Here is a 20,415-nt window from a genome sequence, read left to right on the forward strand (position 1 = left end):
GGATGACAACCTTTTCAGAATCTTAAAAGCTGAACATACAGGGCTGTGTTATGCCTGAAGCCAAGAAAGAAGAGAAGAACTTGGCCCAAAAGTTTATCTTCCAAAACCAGAAAACAACAAAGAAGAAAGAGTTCATAGAAATAAATAAATAATGCATTTTAGATTAAGATGTAATTTTTTAATTACAAAAGAATGCATTTATTTAGAACAATTTAAAAAGGAGAAAGTAAATGATAAGTCACACATCATGAAAAGTTTGAAAAATTTCCAACAAAATATAGGATGCAATCATGTTTTGATTATAGGCCTTCAGGTAGAGAAAAAAAATACTGTCCTACGTTTGAAGCTTATTTGTAAGGTTGGAACTTTTCACATCTCTCTCATTTTTCTGTATGTTCTATACACTAGAAGATCCATATTTTTGAGGTGTGCATGGCTAATAAAAATATCAGTGATTAGCAGTTTAAAAAAAAAAAAAAGGATTTATACTAGCAGAATAGTCCTGGCAGAACAAACATTTTTCTTACGTTAACACAGAACAAATTTCCAGCAAGAATTTCTGTTGTTGTTGATGTTAACAGGACCCAGGCCTCATTCACCTAATCTCCAACCAGGATATTGTTTTTTAAAAAAAAAACCAAAACCAAAACCAAAACACCAAGAAAAACCAAAAAACTTTTCTCCATTCCACTTACACTGGGCTACTGCAGTGTTTTCTATATTAAAATCTAGATGGAAAGCCATAAAATGAGGTGCTAGCTTTTCATCTAACTTCAAAACCGCTTGCCAAGAGTGACTTTCATTGGTATAGGGTTTGCATTGGTTCAAGAGAAAAGTTTTACTGCAGAAAGGAAGGGAAAGAAAATGCAGTACAGCACCTCCATGTATTTTTTAGTATCCAAAGAGGAATAATCTTTTTTCAATAACAGTTAATATGGCACCTGTATATTTTGCAGTTTTTGCTTTTATTCTCAAAACATTTCTACACCGTTATTTCTCACCTTAGGCAGCTAAAGCAAACTGAATTACAGGATGAATGAAGCAGAGGAGGAAAGAGTGAGGCCTGGTGTTGTAAAAATCTAACATGTAGCTTGAAAAGTTTTCAAATCTTCACACTTCACAAATTTTCCGTACTCAAATGTGAGGTAACTAGAGAAACTTTTCAGTATATAATTAAAAAAGATGCAATGATTTTTGGTTGTTACTCAGATTATGCAGTTTTGCCTGAAGGGGAACTTGCTGAACTTTCCAAAGGCTGTTAGGTCTACCAAGATCTACCAGATCAGTCTTGTCTCTTCCTTCAGAATGAAGAATTTGTGAGAATTGCAACAAAGACTTGGAAAAAATTGCTGAAAACTAGCAGAGGTTGAAAAGTCCTGTCTTTTATGCAATTTGAGACCACCTTTATATCTTTCTGAAACTTGCATAACTAGGATGAATCATTTGTGAAACCTCATGTGTCAGTGGTCTTCTGAGAGAGCTATCCAGTAAGGAAACACTCCTCCATTCAGAGAAGGAGAACACGCATCCATCCAGAGAAGCCCTATAGTATATTTATAAGACAACAAAATATCTAAATGAACAAAAGTAGACAAAAAAAGAAAATGGGAAGTAGACAGCCAGTCTCTTTGACTTAGTTATATGCATTTTTCATACACCTTTCTTTAAAGTAAATTCACGCATGTCTTCATAGAAATATGTCTGACATTTCAGCATGAAGAATCAACCGGGGAAATCCTTTCTCTGGTGTCTAGGTTTGAACCCTCTGTTTTGAGAGAGGGCGCAAAAAAGAAAATAATGTCTTTAGTACTGCAAAGTTTTTGTCAGTTTGGATGAGTTTTTATTGGAGCATTACAAGGGAGATCTGTCAGTTACCTGAAAAAAAAAAAGCCAACTATCATAGATTCTTTATAACTGTTCTAGGCGTGAAGGCTTTTGTTGAGTGCTGTGGCTATCTGTCCAATAATGACTGAATAGAAAATAAACAAAAATAAAGATAATCTAATATACAGCACAAGCGTATGATGGTGGAAACTGGTCTTATTAGGAATTTGAATGATCAATCTAGTCGTGAGAGAGTCTAGAGTTTATTCCTAATCTTACTGTCATCCTCTTATATATATAAAGTGAGGGGATGCTCTACCTTCTTCTTCCGCATCTCCAGAAGTGCATTAGACATCAGAGGATTCTTGCAAATCCTCCAGCTCCCCAAGGATGCTACAGACATCCTCATCTTCTTCCATCAACTCTTCTTTAGCTGGCTTCCTGAGAAATGTAGTACAAGTGTATGAATTCATTTGGATGGGCGACAACACATAGCGCATCAAAACGCGCTCAATTCAAGGTCCGTCCAACAATGGATCTAATTTGACCTGCGTATAAGTTCATCACTCTCCAGTGGACACCTTGGAACTATTTTTGAATCTGTTGGCCCATTTCCTTTTTTCATTATCATTCCACAGATGTGAAATGGATGTAAAAAAATCAAAGTCACTGAATAAACAAAATGAGAAAAAAATCACAGAGGCCTCTTGGCAGGAGAGAAACAATACATCCTACCAAAGATATTTCTACAACTAAGAGCAGAAAGGAAACTAAGAAGATGGATGTTAGCAAAGAAATATAATTAATGTTCATTTTGTTTTAAATAGAATAAAAGAATAATAATTTATCCGTGAATTAAGTGGACAAAGATATGCAGAACTAAAAGCTACCTCTCAGACTAGACAAAGAACTGAAAGGATGTAATTTGCTTTTTTGTGCTTGTAGTTGTTTACACTCACCACAACCAGAAAGACATCCTGACAGAAATGCCAACAGACAACACTCCTCCTATAGCCATCAGGAAGAAAAGAATGCACATTTAGAGGTCATCTTTTCATAAAGATCACCATTACCTGGGCACCTGTTTTGTCACCTGTATGCTGTGACAATTTGAATTTTCTCTAATGATGAGTGCTCCTGACTCAATACAGTCAAGACACACAACCTCAAAGCTGAAGATCCGTATTTAATTACTTACCACAGAACCTTGGGAATTTACCCAAACCCTTAATCCCTCTAACAGCAGTTTCCACCCTCTATTTTTTGCTCTGTGGATGCACTAAAGAGACCTAACTGTCCTAGTTTCAGTTAACTGCTTTCCCATATTTTTTCTAAAATGCATGGCTGCATCTCTTTCTCCAGAAAAAAATGTATCAATCTGTAGATGGGAAAAGCGAGAAAGTACTGTTTATCTTGAATGAAGACAAAAATCAGTATCTTCTGAGATAAAAATGTTCTTTAAAAGATTCTTTAAAGAAAAAAATATTTTTCTTAATTAGTCACCTCTTTTTCTTGTAAGCATCATGTAAAACATTCATATCTGATATGGAGAGTAAATATCTGTCTTTCAGAGCTGCTCTCTTCCGCAAGCTGGCACAAATACTTGATCTTAGAAAGATCAAGTAGAGAGCACTAGAGTGCTATAAAACATGCTGCTTCACTGCAGTGAAAAAGGCAAAATAGTTCAAGACAAAAAAAAAACAGGACAAATTTTACTAGATATCCTAATCTGTACTATATTTAGCACCATGATTCAGTGCAAATATTTAGTATATTAAAAAATGCCATGGATTTTTGTATTTAGCAAAAGTTGTTTTTTAAAATAAAAAGATAGATATTTCTAAGAAATCATGCATAGTAGCCAACACATACATTTCAATATTTAATGGATGCTTAGGCCCTTACTATTAAAAATAAATCTTGAACCACATTTTTCATTACCTAATAGGAAAGAAAATCAATTCCTTTTAATCATTATATATATATATATATATATATATATATATGGTAGTGCCAGAACAGAAAATATTTCTTTTTTTTTTTTAATCAAATGGTAGTTTATACTTTAGACTCAACAATTTAAATTATTGTTATTGCAGAAGTGGCAGCAATAATATATTTTTGACAAAATAAACCAGTATGTTTTAGAAAGCCTTCATAACATTTTGCTAGCCATTGTCACAGCTAGCATTTTCCAAGTAGCACTAGTTTATGAGCTGTCATCACTGAAGTAGAAAAAGAATGTCCATTCACAGTAGTGTCAAAAAATATATTCCCATTTTTGCATATTATCATTTTATAATCTTTTCACTTTATCTCTTCTGCTATACATACACACCTTTGTTCAGTTCACCTATTTTACTTTTTCATCTGTTCCTCCTTTGCAAACAGTAAAGCAATTAACAAGTACCATCGTTCACACACACAAACACTCTGTCGCTTTCCTTATAACATTATCTTGCCTTGATCAAAGATTAAGCGCTTTTTTTTTCCTAGACCACGTGGGCATTTACTTTTAGCATACCTGGGTTTGGATCCTGTTGAGCCCTCTGAACCAGAGAATTTGTCCACGTCGAAGTTCTCTCTCTGCATGATCAATTTCTTCAACATCTTCATTGAGTTCTTCTTCAGGGACCTCCTCCTTCTCAGTGAGCCTCCCTGCCTCCTTTAAAAACTTTAGCCTACTTGTTGGGATGGTTGCAATGACCTAAAATTATAAAAAAGTACTGAAAACATAAGCCTCATTCGATAACAATAGTATAATAATCTGTTAATTACAAAAGAACACTGATATTTTAATGAGATCTATAATCTTTGAGGAAAGTTAAGATAAGCATATTTGTAATAGTACTTTACACTTATACAACTCCCTTTTAGTCCAAAAATATTTAGTTTACTGTGTAAACCATTAGCATTACTTGCATTGTTAAACCACATTGGCAATACACAGCTATGGAGCAAGTTTAAGGCTGGGAAAATTGTTGTCCTTTCTCAAAAAACTAAAAGAAGATGCAAGTATTTAAAGAAAACTTAGCAAGACTGATGCTTCTGCAATTAGAGTTTGGGTATTTCTAATGACTGATAATAATCTAATGTATATTAATGTGAGCTGAAAATTAGTTGCATCTCATGCTTATAAATCTTCTCACACTACACTGGTTCATGTATTCAGCTTCCCTTTGTTTCAGCAAGTTGAAATGCTTTTCTCAGCATTTATCAAAAATGAGGTTTCTGAAAGGTGTGGGTTTGACTGTCTCCCTGTTGGACTGCTTATAGGGCTATCTCTTACTCTGTGTCCTTATTACTAATAAATTCTGATTAACTCAGCCCCTCTTCTTATTCTGTTTGTCCACTAAAATGGTCCTTGGAAGTAATTAATACAGGAGATGGCTAATAATCTTACAAATTTGCAAATACTGCAGTTAGACAATGTTATAACACAATTATTTTAAATACATTTCAGTGTTACTCTCTTGGGCAGTCATTTTCTCTTTGTTCTGATTTCTTGAATAAAGAATCAGCTTGAATCAGCTTGAATAAAAATATGAGCAGATGGCTATTTAAACAAGACATTACCTGGAACATACTGAATGCTTAAAAAAAAAAAAAAAATCTCCTACAAAGTTAACTATTAGACCCATTTAGCAAAAAAGTGCTGCAATTTTCTTTTTTGTTTGTCTTTGTTTCAGCAGTGAGCTATCACATCTCTGAAGCCCAGATGTGTGAAAGATGGAGACAGAATTGGATAGTTGCAGGAAAGTTGGTGAGGATATATCTTACAGTTTTGGAAAACTGGAACGGATATAGTGAAGACACATGAAAAGGCACCAAATATTTTCAGGATGAAAATAAACTGTTGAGTTTGCTGAAGGTCTCCTTGAACTTCATGATCCACAACTCCACTTTTATTATATTATTTTTAAAGGCAGATAAAGAAATGTCAAAAAACCAGTTTCTACACTACTAGAGAACCTTTTTAAAATGCATTTTGGGGTTTGAAAAACAAGATGTAAACTTGGAAAATTAATGAATTGGTGTGACACGAGCAAAGACAGAACAGCAGAAAAAAAGAAAAGGTAAGTGCTAGTCATTTAAATACTTACTGAAACTCCTTCAGCTTCCCAGCTTTCCAAACACTATAATGCCAGCACTCTACAGAAAAGCTACTTGAGACTGTTTGGCATCTGATGAAACTGATGGTGATGAAGTACTTGCAAGACAGTACACATAGAAACAACTGTATTTGGTAGTGACTCTGTGCGATAGAACATACCTCTCCTTCACGACCTCTCTCAGCCAGGCTGATAGATTCTGCTCTAATTCTTTTCTTAGGGTGTTTACATGTCTTTTTGTTTGTTCATTTGTTTTCCATATCTGCAGACACCTGCCCAGTTCAGGTAATGGCAGACTCAATGGACTGGATGTAGATTAAGGAACTAAATATTATTCCCAGGAAAATTATTGCAGTTTTAAAAAGTGATCAATAATTCTGGGGATGTAACATGAAATATTTTAGAAAGACTTGGTTTTCAGAAGTGATGAGGGCCACCTTTTAGAAAACTGTCCCTCAAAGCATCTCAGATTGGCTTCCTAGAAATTACACCTTAAATCACTTTTAAAAGTGCCAACTTCAACATCTAAACTTGAAAATCTTGATTTATTTTAGTGGTTCACAAGAACAGCAGGTTCAGGAAACTGATAATACAAAGGGACAACAGACTTGTTTTGTGCTGAACTAGAATTAGCCATAGCAGGAGAGAAAAGGCTGAGATGGAAGAGAAGCACCTCTTCTAAAGGAAAAGAAGTCTCTCTTACTGTAGAGCTCCATGAAGAGAGGACTTGCCACAGACTGTAAATCATGTAAAGATGTAAATAATGCACTTTTTTAGTTTGTGTTTTTCTTTTCTGGTCACTAAATACTGACCACAAGAGAAAGATATTTTTTTTTCCCATTCTATTTACTTTATGTAAAATTGTAGTCTTTTCAGTGATAAAATTGTTGAAGTATTCCAATACCGGTTCTAATTTAATGGCAAGGCTCTCACAATAAGGCTTGGGCAACTATGCCCATCTTTAAATTGAAAACAGATGCCGATATTATTCTTAGTTTTGAATGGTTATGTAATAGCCACATATGACAAAATTTAGAAGCCAAATAGTATATTGATCAAAGGCTGTGGGAAATTCTTCACAGCTGAATGCTTTTCTTCCCCCCCTTCCCCAAGTTGGTATTTTCCAATCAGTTGAAAACAAATCTTTTCTTTCCAAGAATTATCACACTGATTTTAGGTCTTCCTCCTGCAAGGTCAGGAAATCAAATCAAATCCCATCTTCAGGTCATAATTACAGTAGAACAATCTAATAGTGGTGGTTTTCAGCAACATATGCATTAAAAGCTGTCATGACTCGGACCTTATTTCTTCAAAAAAATCTGAGGCCCAACTGTCCAAAAAGTTAATTTTTCCATAAGAGAACAAAGAATCAGTTTTGAAAGCTAGCATCTATTCATTACAATTCCCTCAGAACCACTTCAGTGTTCAATTGCAGTTGTCAATTTCTTGCCTGTTTGTTCATAGTGGCAGGGGGCAAACTAGTTGATCTATATGTATCTTTACATATAGAGAGGCAAAATGTAACTTCACATTTTTCACATTTTTTTTTTTACTGTGTCAGGTGGCATCAACTTAAATACATTAGTGATGCATTCAAAGATGAAAAAAAAAACAATATTAACTTTGCAATATACGTTTGTACATAAAAGAATAATGTAGTATTTTAACAATACTGATTGTATCTGTATTATTACTTCTAGACAGATAATCACATAACTAACTTAATTATCTCATTGACACTCGTTTTTACATCTATATATAATTTTATATTAGCTAATGATGACACAGGTTGTAGCAGAATTTTAAAATGACACATGAATTAAACTGCACTTTCCTGCAACTATTATAGGAAAAAATCCTTTTTCTTTCATCCTCTCTTCCATCCTTCGCACACAGAAGTAGGTGGATAGAGGATCACTGCGGATGTGTATTAAAGGCACTGGACTTAGTCCAATGCCAGTAACAAGGCTGCCGTGGATTGATAGAATGGCAGTTTCAGCAAGGGAATGAGTGGCTTGACATAGAACTGGAATGTCTTTTCACTTTCAAAAATTTGCCATGGCTGAACATGCACACGCTACATTGGGTACTCTATTGCAGGGAAGTTGCATTTGCCCCTGCTATACTTTTTTTGTGACTAGAGGACTAGGTTATGAATCAAATGTCTTTCATGAAAAAGCCTAACTGAAGATGACCTTGTTGATAGCACGCCCTGCTTAGGGAAAGAAAAGATATGAAAATTAACGAAAATCAAAAGGAACAGTGGGATAAATTATCCTTACTACTATATGTTTTCTTGAAGTACTCAGAGAGCACCCTGTATTTCAATGTGTGCTACATATGACATTGTGATAGATCAAGGAAACAACAGTATAGTAGGATTATGAATAATATCAGATCTTTGAATGGTTTATAAAAATGGAAGAAAGAACTTTGCATATTCCTGAATGCTCACCTGACCCCATACAAGTTCTCCTAATCCAATAAATACACACCACATCCACTGGTCAAGCTGCAGGGGAGAACAGCTAAATGGTTTTCCTCCAAACTGGACAATTACTATCTACAAAGAAAAGCAGAGAAGAAAGGGGGTAAATATTTTCTGGGGAAAAAAAAAACAAAACAAAACACTCCCTCCAAAAATCCCCAAACCCCACAAAAAACCCCAACAACTTTTAGTCATATTTTACTTGAGATTTTACTTTGTCTTTCTACATATTACAGCTCTGCTGGTTTAATTCCAACATATTTTACCAGTAGAATAGTCAAACATATTATTAACAATCTATCGTTTAGTGGACTGAATCTAAAGAGCACCCAAAATCAAAATATTATGTTATATTCCACATACATAATTTGACACTCTTAGGTGGCATTAAGTCAAGCTGCCAGAAGTACATTTTTGGAACCCATCCAGCAAAAGCTTCAGAATCTCCGTCACTAAAAATCAAAGCACGCAAACTTATGCACCTTGAATTAAAGGTCAGAAAAAGCCATACCAGTTCAGACCAAGGCTTCCTTAGCCTCATATCTAACAATAGTCATCTATGAATGCCCAGGAAGGAAGACAACAGGACTGTCCCCATGTATTCTCCCAGCTTCGGAGTATTCTCAGCCGGGGATATGTTGACTCCTAAAAAGTTTATTTTGGAATGGCCATTGCATGAGAGACTTTTCCTTCCAATTAACATTTTATTGTACACTTATAGACATGCTGCTAGTATACCAAAATCTAGTCCTGTTGGAGGAGGAGGGTGGGAAAACCACACACCTTGCAGCGGGATAACCAACACGCACAGAATCTGAACAAGTTTCTAAGCATGGTTAGATTGAGAAGGTTTTGCTAACTGAAAATCAGATATTATTGATATTTTTTGTTAGTAGTGCCGCTGCAAAACCAGCGACCTGAAATCACAAGCCAGAGATTTAAACTGTCAAAGGCTGAAAAACAGAAGTTCAAAGTAATTTATCCAGTCTAAGATACAAAATAACACTAATACATAAAGTGGTTGCTTTCTTGTGTGAGCAAATAAACAAACTATGAACACAAACTCATTCCACACAAAGTGCAAATACACAGGAAGAAGGAAGGGGACGGAGAATGGAAGGCAGTGGATAGAAAGTGGGGAAATGATTGGAGAGAGTAAGGAAAATGGAGGAGACAAAACAAAAAATGTGAACATGATGCTAAAATTATAAGAAAGAAATTACAGCTCCACAAATTGAGACATTTCTAAATGCTATATGGTAGGTATGGCATATTTTAATCCATCTTCCTTCACTGTGAAAATTATTTATTTATTCTGAAAGCTGAGAAAGGAATTAAAAAAATAAAAGAAAGCTATTGCTTGTCTGAGGACTGGAGTGGTAACTACCCTTTTATTTCTCAAGCTGTTGTAGCTCTCAGAGAAGCACCTTCTGATCCTTATCGAGGATGCATTGTAATAGTCTCCATATTTTTTACTTTGAAAATTTGGCCACTGCTGCTGGCTTTTTTCTTTTTGGAGGAGTTTAGGAGGACTAAACTAAACTAACTAATAGTTAATGGAACTATTCAAAGATGAAGTATCAAAGCCAATTAGTCTGTACTTCACAGAAAGTGTAGTAAATACACATAGAACTAAGGAAGTTTTAAATATGAAATAAACACACTTCTGTAATCTCTCATATCCATCCACATCATCCAAGCTCCTGGAGACAGTCATCTTCTCTTTAGAATAAAATGCCTGGCTCACACATCCAGCTATTAAAACACATAGCCAAAATAATACTACTTTTCTGACATTGCTTCAGCAAGCAACATTATGCAAAGCTGTATTTCCACAAGGTAATAAACAAAGTGGAAAATCAATAGAACGGTTAACCTTCTGTCGTCCAAGAAAAATTACCTGATTTTAAAGAGAGACTTAAAGGCAAGTAAGAGTCACAGCCTAAGTACTCTAATGCAACAATGTCCTTTTTGATTCACTGTCAGAGTGCAAACCTAGTGTTTTGAACTGTGCACTTAAATATTTCAGCTACTAGGAAAGCATGGAAGAGTGAGTAAAATCAGCAGCTGATTCAGAAATGTGGCTAGCAGCTAGATGACACTTTTCCTTCAGCCAGATAACTGAGTACAGTAATGCCTAGAACTAAGAAAACATCCTCAAACATTATCCATGATTAAAAAAAAATTAGAGATTATTGTGAATTTGTCAGGCCTCTCCTAAAGGCAATTCAGTTTATGGTAATAAACCCATGTTTTTGAACTAGCTGTTAAAGACCATCACTATCAAGTTCCACTACCAATCACTGGTGTCCTTTCTCCCATACTTAGTTGACTGAATGGTTCCCCTTTCCTGTTTCACTATAGCCCAGATTCAAATAGCTTTATCCTCCTCCTTACTCCTTCCATGAGAAAGGTCCCAATACTGATAGCTTCCAGGATGCCCCTGCAGAATTGAGCAATAATGTCAAGCTAGAAATAGCTCAACTCTAAGCAACTGTGAGGGCTGCAGTAGACGTCTAAAAGGTAATGTCAAATGGTATCAAGTACAGGATAGATGCCAGCAAATGGATGGATGCAGGAGCAGGAGGAGGATTAGAGTTCTTACAGAACAAAAATGACAACTGTTTGGGAAAAGCAGGTATTTCTGTAATTATGTTCACATAAGACTGGGACAGCAAACTCACGAGATGGACATGAAGAATTACTACCAAGAAGTAGTATTACCAAGAACATCAAGTAGCATTTCACAGTGGCATTTAACCTCAGAAGAACAGATCAGCATTAGCTATTTGAAGGCCAATTTGTCTATTCATGTAGTGAATTAATGTAAAATGCTTTCTTGCTGTTGTTTGGTATACTATTTAATAATTTATTCTAAAAAAACCAGTTACAATATCAACAAATCGTGATGGCTGTTATTATTGTACATCTTCAGATTAATTTAAGATTTGACTAGTTATAATGATTAAAATGTATGCTGTATTAGTATGGCTACATAAAATTTTCCATTATTGACACTTGTATTGATTGAGAAAATATGTGAAACCAGGTGGTTTACTATTAAGTGTGCCTCCTACAGCATTTAGATTTCAAAAAAAACCCACACAAAAAAACACTTAAGGTAAATTTCTGATGAATAGTTACTAATTCTTGCCCAAATCATTACCTGAATAGCAAATGTACCCAGTACAATAGTGCAAAAAATAGGATTTCTGAAGATGCCATCAAAGACATTTCTTTCGCCGTGGATTTTCCGTGCGTTGATTTCATTGAAAAGCTGCATCATGACAAAGGTGTTGAAGATAATGGTGTAATGCTCTGAAGGAGGAGAGTGAAGCGGTGCATTCCTCCCACTGTCAATCTTAAACATTTTCTCACCTAGGTATAAGACAAAAATAAAGGTTTTCACTAGAATAAATTAATCAATCTTAAATTTATATTCCCCTTGTTTGCTTTAGCTAGTTGTCTCCTGTGCTCTGCTTTACCAGCTTTCTTTCTGCACTTACTATAATACAGGCAGAATTTATAACACCATTGAGCAAAAGCCATCTAAACTTCCTGAACGAGAAGCTTCTCAAATGATAACTTGTGTCTCATAACTCAGTATACCTACACAAATAGTTTCCAGTAGTACCTTTCCTCTAACCAAGTAGTAATTATTCTAAGAAGTCAATTCTTTCTGATGTACCAAGCACTTGAGACCACTGACAGTATGTTTGCAATTTTCTACAATAATTAGAAGCAACCACTCTTCAGCAGTTTTCACCCATTTGCTAATCCAGTATGGCATAACTCTTGACAAGCATTCAAGGATATTAATGATAAAAACCACAGACATTCCTAGTTTTAAATAGAATTGGTTTTGATCATTCTGCTAGTCTGCTTTGAAAGCACACCATTAGGCACTGCTCTTTATTTTGATAATTTGACTATCACTTTTAGATCTGACCAATAAAAAAAGCAAGATACAACCCATGATGAGTAACTGTAAAAATGAGATAAGTTTTCAAAAGATACCTGCACGTGAGGGACCTCTTTTCTTATAGAATCATAGAATGGTTTGGGTTGGAAGGGTCCTTTAAAGATCATCTAGTCCAATCTCCCTGCCATGAGCAAGGACATCTTTCAGTAGATTATGTTGCTCAAAGCCCCGTCCAACCTGACCTTGAACACTTCCAATGATGGAGCATTCACAGTTTCTCTGGGCAACCTGGTCCTGTGTCTCACCACTCTCATTGTGAAAGAATTTCTTCCTTATGTCCAATCAAACCTACCCTCTTTCAGTTTAAAACCGCTGCCCCTTGTCCTGTCTCTACAGGCCTTGGTAAAAAGTCTCTCTCTGTCTTTCTTACAAGCCCTCTTTATGTATTGAAAGGCTGCAATAAGGTCTCCCCAGAGACTCCTCCAGGCCGAACAACCCCAACTCTTTCTTCACAGGAGAGCTATTCCAGCTCTCTGATCAGTTTTTGGCTCCTCCTCTGGACCTGCTCTAACAGGTCCACGTCTGTCTTGTACTGGGGACACCAGAACTGGATGCAGTACCCCAGGTGGCATCTCACAAGAGTGGAGTAGAGGGGGAGAATCACCTCCCTCGACCTACTGGCCGCACTTCTTTTTATGCAGCCCAGGATGCGACTGGCTTTCTGGGCTGCAAGTGCACATTGCCAGCTCATGTCCGATTTTTCGTCCACTTTATTATACACAAAGTTTACAGATAACATACAGTTACTGCAAGAGGCATTGTCTTAAAGTAAGGATGGGGCATTCACATCAAAGTGTAAATAATGAATGAAATAAGAGTAAAGAAGATTATCACAATACTACTCATTTTCATAACCAGTGTTTTGTTAATAAAAGCAAATTAAAACTTGAACATTTTTCTGCTATCCCACTACCATTATATTCAGAGTTTCTGAAGAAAGAAGAAAGGTTTCCTCAGGTTTTCTCCTGAGATCGTTAATTCCATCAGCTAAGTTAACAGTGAGTGGTTTTTTGCCTTGGGATATTTGAGCAGTTCACGTTCCAGTCTCTGGGAATAATGAGCATATTTCCAAAGAAAGAATTTGGTTTATAGTCTTCTGACAGAAAGTAGATTATGATATCACAAATATATCAGTAACACAATATGAGGCCACAAAACTTAGACTGTGAAAAAGCAGAGATTTTTAAGAAGATTATGCATCTTCAGAGAGATAACTAAGTATTAAAAAACATTCCTTTACTACATATAAACAATAAAGGAAAAAATTAATGAAAGCAAACAGATGTCATAATTTTATCTTTTATAGACACACATACACATACATATATATACACACATTACATCTATTTGCTTTCATTCAATACACACACAAACACAAATCTATGACTAATACCTTCCTCACTGGGAGCACCTCCTTAAGTCTCTATTATTGCATTGTATCACTTAATTGGCAAAGCAGAACATGCTGCTATTGTGGAATGGCAGGGGTTAAACCCCTAACTAGTTTTTATTTCTGAATATGTTCCAAAAGGCATTATAGCACATCAACTTTAAGTTTATTATGCCTAGTTGCTGAGGTTAAGATTTTTTTTATACTACGGTTTGACAGAACTAGACAGTGACTTCCGGATTTCTGATGTGCCTGACGTCTCAAAGGCATTACTGTATGTTCAAACACAATGTATTTATTGCCACATCGTAGAAAAAATAGAAAAACTTGATGTACTAGTCTCTACAGAAGCCTACTACAAAAAAAGGAAGTATTAGTTGATCAAAATATAAAAATTTCTCATTAATTTGGAATTTATTTATCAAAACACTGAGTTTAAGAACATAATCTCACCGCAAAGCTGAGCCTTGTGAAGTTTAGAAAGGAAAAGACTGTATTTTCCTAGGCTTATCAGAAAATTGGTTGGGCTGTGTCCTTTGAAGTATGCATGGGTTTTCCAGGGACACACAGAAATAATTAGAATAGGGTTTTCTAGAGCCTGGTTTTCTTTTCATCAGGGCTCAGTATAAAGTATTTTAAACCATAAAACTCATCAAAAAGCCATTAAAACTCCCCATAAAGTTCACAGTTCTTGTTCCAAGATTCATATCACATGAATAACCAAGACCTTCTACACCTGTTTTAGAGAATCTGAAATTACAGTTTCCTTAGACTTGCTAGATGTTCTCAGAATACACTGTAAGCTTAACAATATTACAGACCATCTCTCTTAAAAACCTTTATTTATTTTGCAATTATTTTGGTTTAACTAGCTCCACTATAAAGAGACCATCACCTCATTTGAGCATTCCAAATAAGCTGCCAGTTGTTGGTAAGGTGGAGCAAGACTTTCACAAAAACCTCCTAAGAATCATAAATTTACACTTACAGCTTATATGGAAGTCTGTATATAAAAAAAAAATAATTCTGAAAGATAATACATGTAACTTAACAGCGATGACATAGTGACAAAAACACAATACCCAATTGATGAAATTATCAGTCCTTTGAGCAAGTTCACTTATTATTGTGGAGCAACAGAATCTATTATTAGCCCCTATTATTCCCTGCAGCAAGAAACATTCCTCCTCCTTCCCTCCCCTCTCCAAAATACAACCTATAAAAAGCATCTGTTGCTAGCAAGGCCTGAAGAAGAGTCCAGTAATCTTGTAAATTAGATTTTTTTCCCCTTTTAATATCCATTCTAGATATTAAATGTCAAAACAGAATGTTATTTGTATCACTTAATACTGATTACTTCCTTATCTATACTGCTTAAGATCAGCATTATTTCTTTTCATTATTTCAAACATTTTGCTCCCGATTAGAGCTGCTCCAGATATTGGTAAAATGGATCTTGATTATTGTTGTGTTTTGTTTTTTTTAATTTGTGGTTAACATGCCTACTAAAAATGACAAGTCTCAGAATGAAATTTCAGCATAGAAGCAGCATACTAGGTACTCCAATTAAAATGTAACCTTCTACGCTATGTTTTAACATAAACTTTTGCCAAAGCCCAAACCTACATTTTGTTAGGAGACAAAAAAGCTCACCCAGACCCTTCCCAATGTAAACAACATATGAAAGGTGACTACATCCCTCTATTGCATCTGTTCTGTTTCCGATCCCATTAAACAGTTTGGTCCTGCTAGCTGTTTAACTATGACTGACTTACTATACATGCATTAAGTGGTTACATTTAAAGCATTTTGGCACGTCAGGCTACAAGACCTAGATGCTTCTCAATTAAGCCTAACAAACTTTCTTACCAACAAAAAGAAGTGTAAATATGAGAGTAAGCTGATAAACAGCGTGGCCCAGAATGTTCTTCATCATGGTACGGGATATAAGAGGTTTGTTCCTGCCATATGGCTTTCTTAGCAATAGAGCCTCTGTTGGAGGTTCGGTGGCCAAAGCAAGTGAGGCAAAGGTGTCCATAATTAGATTGACCCACAACATCTGTACAGCTTTTAGAGGAGAGTCCTGTGGAGACAAATTAGAAAGTTACATATTTCCTAGAAAAAATAACTGTTGTCAGGTCATTTACTGTGATTTCATTTCTTCCTGTGTGACTGCAAGCAGTGCTGAAGACAGGATGCTGAAATACATGGACCTTTGGTCTGACCTACTATGACCTTTCTTATAGTTCTTGTGCGAGACCAGAATCACAGGAAGCACAGTGATCTGAGCAAAGATAAATTATTTCTCTCCAGTCATTTAAATCAGGAATATTTACAATCACACAATTCTTATAAAGCATAACATTAACACTTGATAATACATTTTACAATACCCCTCTGTTACTTCATGCATCATGCTTAAATTTTCAGCTGAATTTAGGTAACTAGATAATACAAGTGGGAGTTTCTTTCCTGGAAGAAAAATTATACTGAAACAATTTAAACGTAATGTTTCCTTTTACTATAACCTACCTATCTGTTTTTTCAGAAACAGCTTGAAATTATTAAAAATTTGTTAAACACTTACTGAGACGTTTTAATACATCTTACTTAAATAAGACCTTTTAAAAACAGTAGTGACCAAAAAAATGCCTGATACTTGAATTTAAAAAAATATTCTGAAACTCATTAGACTATATAGAATGTTCAAAAGTAGGAAAATCTTTATTATTTTACTGGGTAACAGGATAGCATATTTGAAGCTATGGAACTGGAAAGAAAAAAAACCCCAACACATTACTACTTGTCAGGATGTATTTATTTTCTGAAGCAGATCGCCAACCGCTAGAAGGAGCTCTTTCCTCACTTAATTCAAGAAAGAGTCTATGGTCATATTACAGAGATCATGTTTTAAAAAACCCCGAAAGTGAATAAATAAAGCAAACTAACACAGACCTCAGGAGAACTCTAGATAACTATTATAAAGTTTTGATTTGTGATTCATTGGGGAGCTGTAATGATAGATAGATGCAATTGCTTCAAGAAGCCGTATCAGGACAAATGAAGTAGGTTCTTTTTTTTGTATCTAAGAACCTCCTATGCCTTTAGACTTAATACAAAATGGGCAGCATTAGTAAGGTCTGCTTCCTGTTTCGAACAAATGGCTTTTTATTAGGAAAATAGAATCTCAAAAGTAATAAGGTATCAGTATGACAAATTTTATAACGGAAAGGAGTTAATCTACAGTGTGAAAGTTGGAAGATCAGAGCGCTATTTTTATGCTTTACATTACCATGGTGCTGCCGTAGTGAAGCAAAGAAATTTATGGAACAGCATACAAGCCAAATCAAAGCCAATAAAAACATCTTATGAACTCTGCCCTTTTCTTCAGAGGCTTAAATGTTCATTTTAAATGAAATCTTATCAAACAATGAAGGCCAATATCCATTCAGTACCCCAAGGACATATGGAGAACAAGGGTAAGTGGTTTGGTCTCTTGTGGATCTGGTTTATATTCCAACTCTCCCTTGAGATAAAATATTATTTCCTCTTGAAAACATAGTTTTAACACCCTTACATTTACACAGATTTTGATACATTTTATTTATTAAAAAAAATACTCAATTTTGGTTTATTCAAAGGGATAGAGAAAAGCAACCTACTGTTTCTAAGTCTTAGAGGTTGTCTACATCAGGGAAGGGAGGAAGATTAGCATTAATAGATTCTTGACCTCTTAGTTATGGGTTGCATTAACTGGGCTTATCTGGAGAGTTCAGCTCACTCATTTGATATGCAGCTGCAGGAACAGGAAACGTCTTTGTCTTTAGAGGTGGCTAAAAACCTAAAAGCAACCAGGACAAACTTCATTCCAAATTGAGACCTCTATTATTTTTATTAATGCTAATGGTTCAAACAAGGAGAGTACTTGCACTAAAAGCAGTTTGTTGTTAGGGCTCAGAGACCCTAGACTTGGACGTAGTATATAGAGAAAATGGAAAACATGTTTTCTACTGAAGAATTTTCCTTGTCGTATTTTTACCTGTCTAGTTAGTAAGTTTTCTTGAGAAACATTCTCTACTTTGAGATGTTACAATAGCTGAATTTCTGCTTCATGCGCTGACTTCTGTGTCAATAAAACTGAATTTGTCTGTTACACTTAATAAATAGAGTCAAATATTCAGGTGTCTATCAGAGCCTGACACATTCCTAGCATAACGAAAAGTCAGATTATTTCAGTCTCTAAATCACACAACTGTAATTGGCAGTCATCAGTTTTGGCAACAACATGTTCTCACCATTTCACACTGCCAATCACCTTGGGTGGCTATGGTGCCCCTAATAATTATCTATTATTGGCAGTGCTACACTGTTCAGTCAAGTGTGAAAGCTCATTCTAAGCTGAAGCCAAAACATTAAATACACATTAGTCTGGGCAGGCAGTGGAATGAAATTTCCACTGCAACTCTATCTGATTTCTGATTAGTTGGTGGAAACTGAGAAAAATACGTATCAGCTAAGGAGCTTAGTCTTCCATTACAGATATTAGTCACTTGTGCAAGTGGGATGCAAATTCAATGTTCTTTTCACTGCATTTTAGCCACTAACTGACTAGCTAATCATTCTTAATTCACTTTCTGAAAACTTTGGGGATGAAAGCTGTTCAAACTGCAAACCACCCAAAATCACCACTTATTTGTCAAATTCCTTTCCACTTGACCTTGGAATAGGTTAGCATTGGCCTGGAGGTAAAAGGAAAATGTCCCTTAAATCAAGTGATGTTACACTTCATCTTGGAAACACTTAAAAGTACAAATCACCAAAGGCTGGAAATAAACTACAAATCTTTTGTGACATGCAGAGCCTCACAAATTTTAAAGCTTGTTACTTTTGATTTAGATGACAAGCTGTAAGGGAATACAAAGGTATTTTCACCCTTACCTCTCTACTCCCACTTGTCACAGAACGTATGCATGCATTCATAAAAATGAGCATTTCTGGTAGGTTAACTTTATATACATTAATGCAAAAAAAAGGCAGCCCTCACTTCTGCTGCTAGATCCCACTGTCTACTAATTCTATGGAAGTGGCATCCCCAATTCTATTTCCATGCCTCTAAGCCTTCCCAAAACAAAGCTAAACAGCACATACTTGGATTTTATATTATAGCTTTTTCAAATTTGCCAATGCTATTATTTTAGGATTTGCCAAATACAGTTCTGCAGTAAAACATTTTAACCATGTAAATTACTGCCTTATACATGTAAGTATAGATCATCCTCATTTTTTGAACAAGATCTGTAAAAACAATAAGTGATTCATGCAGTAGTTCATTGCTACAGTGCTTTTTAATTAACATTTAATTTTCCAAACATAATGTCCTATAGAGTCACTGTTTTCAGTTCCTAATGTCTGCTAAAACAGTAAGTCTTTCTCAAAGTACGAGAATAATAATTTGAATGTAAAATGTTAAAACACAGTCTTTGTCTTCTCGTTCTTTAATGCAACCTTTTTGAATAGTTACAATGCCTCAGCAGTTGGAGACACAGACAAAATTTGGCACGCAGATAAACCTGCTAGCTTTATAGTTCCAGTAAAGAACTGTTTCCATTTGACTGAACTGCATTTTAAAATCTTTATTTTGTACATACCCAGATTGTTTTTAACAGCTCCAAACATGATGACCTAATATTTTCTTGGTATTGTGTATATGTTGGGGACGGGAAACAGGATGAACCTCCTGGCTTTGTAAGGCACGTACAGAACTTTACATGATACCTAGAGATGTAGAGCAATGACTCATTTGAAGTACAAAATTCACAATAATTGTAGGCAAAGCTCCAAAAAAACCCCTCACTGAGTCAATCAAGGGTTCTGCAAAAATGTTATTCAGAGAATGAAGTCAGAATATTGTAGAATCATAGAATGCTTTGGATTGGAAGGGGCCTTTACAGGTCATCTAGTCCAACCCCCTGCAAGAGCAGGGACATCTTTAACTCGATCAGGTTGCTCAGAGCCCCGTCTGATCTAAGAGTTTATATCTCATAAATCCCCTGGAAAAAGAAATTATTGATTTAACCTGAGGTAATGGTTGCTAAACAGAAAGGACAATTATATGCTAACTGGTCAAGATAACTACACCCTGATCATTTTAAAAGTATGCATTGGGCAACACAGAGAGAAGGAAGCAAGAAGTAAATGAATTAGGGTAACTGAAAAACAAGGTGAATTAATACAGCTCAGCTGCATTGTGCCACACAAACTGCACTGACATGGGACTGGCAGAAGTAACAGTTGTGGTCTCATCGGTGGGTGCTGTATACACACTGGACACAGAATTAAAGGCACCTATGCGGTCATAGATTGAGTGATCCTGATTCAGCTTTTAATCAGAGACTTCTTCAAGCTTGCTTTTCTCGTATGACGTAGATCTCAGAGTGCTTCACATAATTATAGAATCACAACACAAAAGTTCATTATTAGTTGAAAATTCAGAACTCTTGGCTTATACATTGAGCTGCTGTAAACTGAAACAGGGCTCAATGTCAGTTAGATGCCTGTGAGAGGCAGCTTAGTTTTGGCAGCAGCCACGCTAAGCTTGCCAACAGGTGACACTGTATCT

The 20,415-nt window shown here is 35.6% G+C and overlaps 1 protein-coding gene across 1 annotated transcript in view; it reads right to left on the bottom strand.

Moving 5' to 3' along the window:
- ATP2B2 (ATPase plasma membrane Ca2+ transporting 2) overlaps positions 1–20,415 on the bottom strand; it is a 132,292-nt gene that overhangs the window by 13,480 nt on the left and 98,397 nt on the right. The window contains exons 16-19 of the mRNA XM_075514377.1: positions 15,666–15,879; positions 11,591–11,802; positions 8,392–8,499; positions 4,349–4,531 (exon numbers count right to left, since the gene is read on the bottom strand). Of these exons, the coding sequence (XP_075370492.1) occupies positions 4,349–4,531; positions 8,392–8,499; positions 11,591–11,802; positions 15,666–15,879 (717 nt within the window). The remainder of the gene's footprint in view (positions 1–4,348; positions 4,532–8,391; positions 8,500–11,590; positions 11,803–15,665; positions 15,880–20,415) is intronic.

The sequence above is a fragment of the Mycteria americana genome, chromosome 11 (assembly GCF_035582795.1).
Source record: "Mycteria americana isolate JAX WOST 10 ecotype Jacksonville Zoo and Gardens chromosome 11, USCA_MyAme_1.0, whole genome shotgun sequence".
Classification (NCBI taxonomy): domain Eukaryota; kingdom Metazoa; phylum Chordata; class Aves; order Ciconiiformes; family Ciconiidae; genus Mycteria; species Mycteria americana.